Source organism: Gadus chalcogrammus, chromosome 14 (genome assembly GCF_026213295.1).
Source record: "Gadus chalcogrammus isolate NIFS_2021 chromosome 14, NIFS_Gcha_1.0, whole genome shotgun sequence".
NCBI lineage: Eukaryota > Metazoa > Chordata > Actinopteri > Gadiformes > Gadidae > Gadus > Gadus chalcogrammus.
In genome coordinates this window covers 3,720,682-3,725,028 of record NC_079425.1, presented here as the reverse complement: position 1 = coordinate 3,725,028, position 4,347 = coordinate 3,720,682, and the positions used below count along the sequence as shown (strand labels likewise).

At 46.5% G+C, this 4,347-nt stretch overlaps 1 protein-coding gene across 1 annotated transcript in view; it reads left to right on the top strand.

Moving 5' to 3' along the window:
* Window positions 1-2,687, top strand: part of adamtsl5 (ADAMTS like 5) — a 14,884-nt gene extending 12,197 nt beyond the window's left edge. Inside the window, exons 7-9 of the mRNA XM_056608013.1 lie at window positions 396-575; window positions 1,502-1,573; window positions 2,329-2,687. Coding sequence (XP_056463988.1) covers window positions 396-575; window positions 1,502-1,573; window positions 2,329-2,687 — 611 coding nt within the window. The remainder of the gene's footprint in view (window positions 1-395; window positions 576-1,501; window positions 1,574-2,328) is intronic.
* The last annotated feature ends 1,660 nt before the right edge of the window (window positions 2,688-4,347 follow it).

Here is a 4,347-nt window from a genome sequence, read left to right as displayed (position 1 = left end):
TACTCAAAACTCACCTGTTCAAACTCGCACACAACGTCTAACTGATCACTGTTCTGATTGTTTGTTTGTTTTGTTTTGTCTTGTTTTTGTTTTATTTATTTTTTATTTATTATGTTTATTTATTTATTTATTTATTTATTTATTTTTCCACGATGTCTTTTATTTATGATGACTATATGCTCTGTAAGGTGACCTTGGGTGTCTTGAAAGGCGCCTCTAAATGAAATGTATTATTATTATTATTATTATTTAGTTCAGCCTTCTCTTAATCTATATCATCAATTTATTTATTTGTATTATTAGTTTGGACTGTTTTCATTGTATTGATAAGCACCTTGTATTGCAATTTTGAATGAAAGGCGCTAGGTTAATAAAGTTTGATTTGATTTCATAAGTTCACCCAGGGGGCAGACCGGCCAAGCCCAAACGCCCGACCTCCACGCACGACCGCCACCGCCCGAGCCACCGCCCGGACCACCGCCCGGACCACCGCCCGGACCACCGCCAGCCCATCCTGCCTCGTCTGGAGAGGGAGGACAGCCACAGGAACCTCCTGCCCCACTCCCCTCCTGACAGTACGTTCTTCCTCAGCTTTCTTCCTTTCTTCCTTTCCTCCTTCCTTCCTTTCCTCCTCTCCCCTCCCCCCTACCTCCCTCCTCCCTCCCTCCCCCTCCCTCTCTCCCCTCCTTCTCCATCCTCCCTCCCTCCCTCCCCCCTCCCCCCCACCCCCCTCCCTTCCTGTACGACAGTACATTCCTCTTGTGTGTGTGTGTGTGTGTGTGTGTGTGTGTCTGTGTGTGTGTGTGTGTGTGTGTGTGTGTGTGTGTGTCTGTGTGAGTGTGAGTGTGTGGTGTGTGTGTGTGTGTGTGTGTGTGTGTGTGTGTGTCTGTGTGTTGTCACACACCGGGTCAGGTAGTGGCAAAACAAAGGGAGTCCACGCATGACATAAAGAGAAACTAGTTTATTAGTAACCCGTTTTTACTCGTTAAAGTAAACATAAGCAATTATATTTAAACAAAAGGGATGATACTTAAAACCACATGGCGGGTGGAAGACGGAGCCCAGCGCCCAGCCTAGAAGCAGCAAAAGAGAGACTCAACACATGGCTACCCAGCCCTTAAATCTCTGGATCCCTAGGATCCACAGGTGTGGCCAATTGGCCTGACGCCCTTTCCCAATCTCCACCCACAACCAATAGGCAGAGAGAGGGGCAGGGCGTCACAGTGTGCACTTTGGCTGACATTTTCAGCCAAAATTGAATCAATGTCGGCTGATATTAAACATTGTAAGATGTTCAATAAAGTAAGAATGTTTTAAATCAGACAAAATTTGACTCAATGAAAGTGTCAGCAGGAAAGAGGGACAGAGCTAAACCTTTGTGGTTCGGTTTACGTACAGTCCTACTGTCCCTCCCGTCATCTGACACACGTCTGTCAAGCTCTCAGCCTCACGCCAAAGGCTGCTGACACGAACCTCACCTGTTCTCTTCTTCCCCCTGCAGGGTACTGTGGGAAGTGTAGGCGGGTCCGGGGTCGCGGGGAACGCCAGCGCCAGTACTGCACCATGGACTTCGGTGAGTCTGAACCCCCGACCGGTCAAGCTATTCAGTTCAATTCAATTTAAATGTTATTTGTATAACCCTCGATCACAGGTATAGCCTCAAAGGGCCTAACAGGCCATATATGTAGGATACCCCGACTTTTCGGGAGGGTCAGGGGTGCAATGGGTGCATTACTGACATACATATAGCGCTGGGACAAAATATCAATACGGTGATATATTGTCGCCATTCATCGTGCGATACGAGTATCAATTCACCGGCGCTAAATATCGATATTTTAATCATTCAAATAGTCGCTCTATCTGATTTAGTCGCTCTATCTAACTAGTCAAATATAAGTCATTGAAAAACTCAGGATGGACCATCAATAAAGACCGAAATCCAGCGCTGCTAAACAACCAAACATTTTAGAGGCAACACTGACCCACAGTTTCTACCCCAGAGCTGTTATTTCTCCAAATAATGCAGAATTATAAATTATTGCATTATCATACCAATCTGGCCTTTAAAATTGGCTGACATTTTTAAATATATATATTTGTTTTTGAATTCTTTAACATTCTATATGTATATATATTTTAAATAACCCTTTCCTCATTTTGTTTTTGTTTTTAAAAAAATCTTTTTCTTTTTTTTTAAAAAGCACTTATTTCGAGAGCCTCTACCCCAATTTCGTTGCACTTTGTGTAATGACAATAAAGAGATTAGAGATGACAGATTCCGACCTCCCCCACCTGACCTCGCCCCCCCCCCCCCCCGCCCCCCAGTGTTCCGGGCCAAGGTGATGGGGAAGCTGTACCGCGGGGAGGAGACGCGCTACGACGTGCAGGTGCTGCACACCTACCGCAACCGCTACCGCCTGGAGCACCGCGAGTTCCTGTGGGTGTCCAACGTGTGCGACTGCCCCCACCTGGAGCCGGGCCGGCAGTACGTGCTGATGGTGCGGCGGCACATCAACCACGAGCGCACGCTGGACCGCATCCTGCTGGAGGAGGGCAGCTTCGCCACGCCGTACCGCCCCAGAGAGGACGCCCTGCTCAGGCCCCTGGAGGGGACCTGCAGCGACAGGGGGGCCAAGGGGGCGGCCAAGGGGGTGGCCAAGGGCGCGGCCGAGCTCAGGGGGTGAGGGAGAGACTGGGAGAGACTGGGAGAGAGAGAGAGAGAGAGAGAGATACTGAGAGAGAGAGAGAGAGAGAGGAGAGATAGATAGGAGAGAGCGATAGAGAGAGAGATAGATACTGGGAGAGAGAGAGAGAGAGAGAGAGAGAGAGAGGAGATAGAGAGAGAAGAGAGAAGTACTGAGGAGAGATTACTGAGAGGGGTAGAGAGAGAGAGAGGGAGAAGAGGGATAGGAGAGAGGAGATAGAGTGAGAGAGTCGTAAGAGAGAGAGAGAACTGAGGGAGGGAGGGAAGGGAGGGAGGGAAGGGGGAGAGAGCGAGAGGAGAGAGAGCGAGAGAGAGAGAGAGGAGAGAGAGAGAGAGAGAGAGAGAGAGAGAGAGAAAGAGAGAGGGAGACGGACTGACTGAGTGAGAAAGAGAGGGAGAAGGACAGACTGGGAGAAAGAGACTGGGAGGCGGACTGGTAGAGAGAGAGAGAGAGAGACAGAATGAGAGAGAGGTATTTAATCATCGGATTTAATCCCTTCTACAAACCTTAACCCCAAACCGGTACTCTGAGCTTTGATGTCTCCTGAGGCTCCTTCACCTTCTCCTCTGACCTGGGATCTAAGGATGTAAGACAGTGGTTTTCAAAGACTATTGAGAAGCCCACCACTAATACCCCTTCCCCTGCAAGGCCTGGACCAGGGTTGACCCAGGATGTGGACTCTCCTCCTCCTAAACATACCCTGGGTCTTTTCTCCCGGGTTGCCCCTTGGCTTCTGCGGGAAAAGCTGAGAGATGTCTGTTGCAGGATACGAGTTCCAATGACGAAACCCCACTGGTTAAAAACGGCTGGGTTTTGGTTTCTTCCCAGATTAAGAAAAGCTCTGTTCTTTACAGCAAATGACTGTTCAAGCTTCTACAAGACGGAAAGGGAAACAAGATGTCAAGGTGTGCGAGGTTCCTTCTGCTCAGGTGGACGATGAGACGTGACTGCAGGTCACACAGAGTTGTAACTACTGGTGTGTTTCCAGAAACCGCAGCAGCAGAACGATGTCTACTGGGGAAAGGCTGTAACCTGATATTCTCAGAGTACGATAATCTGGAGTGAATGGATCAAACTGAAAGACAAACCTCCCCAACACTCAACGTCTCAGAACACTGTCTCGTGTGGAGAAGAGGAATTCTAAACCAAAAGGACTCTGTGTTTATTTAAAAAAAAAACGAAAATTGAACCACGCATAGCACTTTAAGTGGTCATTTATTGCCACAGTTAAGTAACTACCAAAGAGAAGGACTAAAATGGCCATTATGATATTTCTATTGATATGATATGCTGATGATATTAACTGCAATGTTTGCGTGCCTTCTCACACTTACTTTGTAGCTATAGCGAACCATATATTTCTACATAATGTATTTATGCATAAACGATAAGCTAAAAACTAACATTATACCCGTTTTGCTTGTTAAGATATTTTCTTATATTGTATATATTGCGTTGCGTTTTTTCATTTAAAAAGGTACAGTGAATCAGGTCTGTTTTGAGATTCATATTTAGAATCGTTTTGTATGAAAGGAGAGTTATGAATATACAGTATTCGATATTAGTGTGTTACTAATGAGCTGCAAATGTATTTTTAATTGTTTTGCATTCTTCCAAATTGAAGCGCCTTGTGTATTTG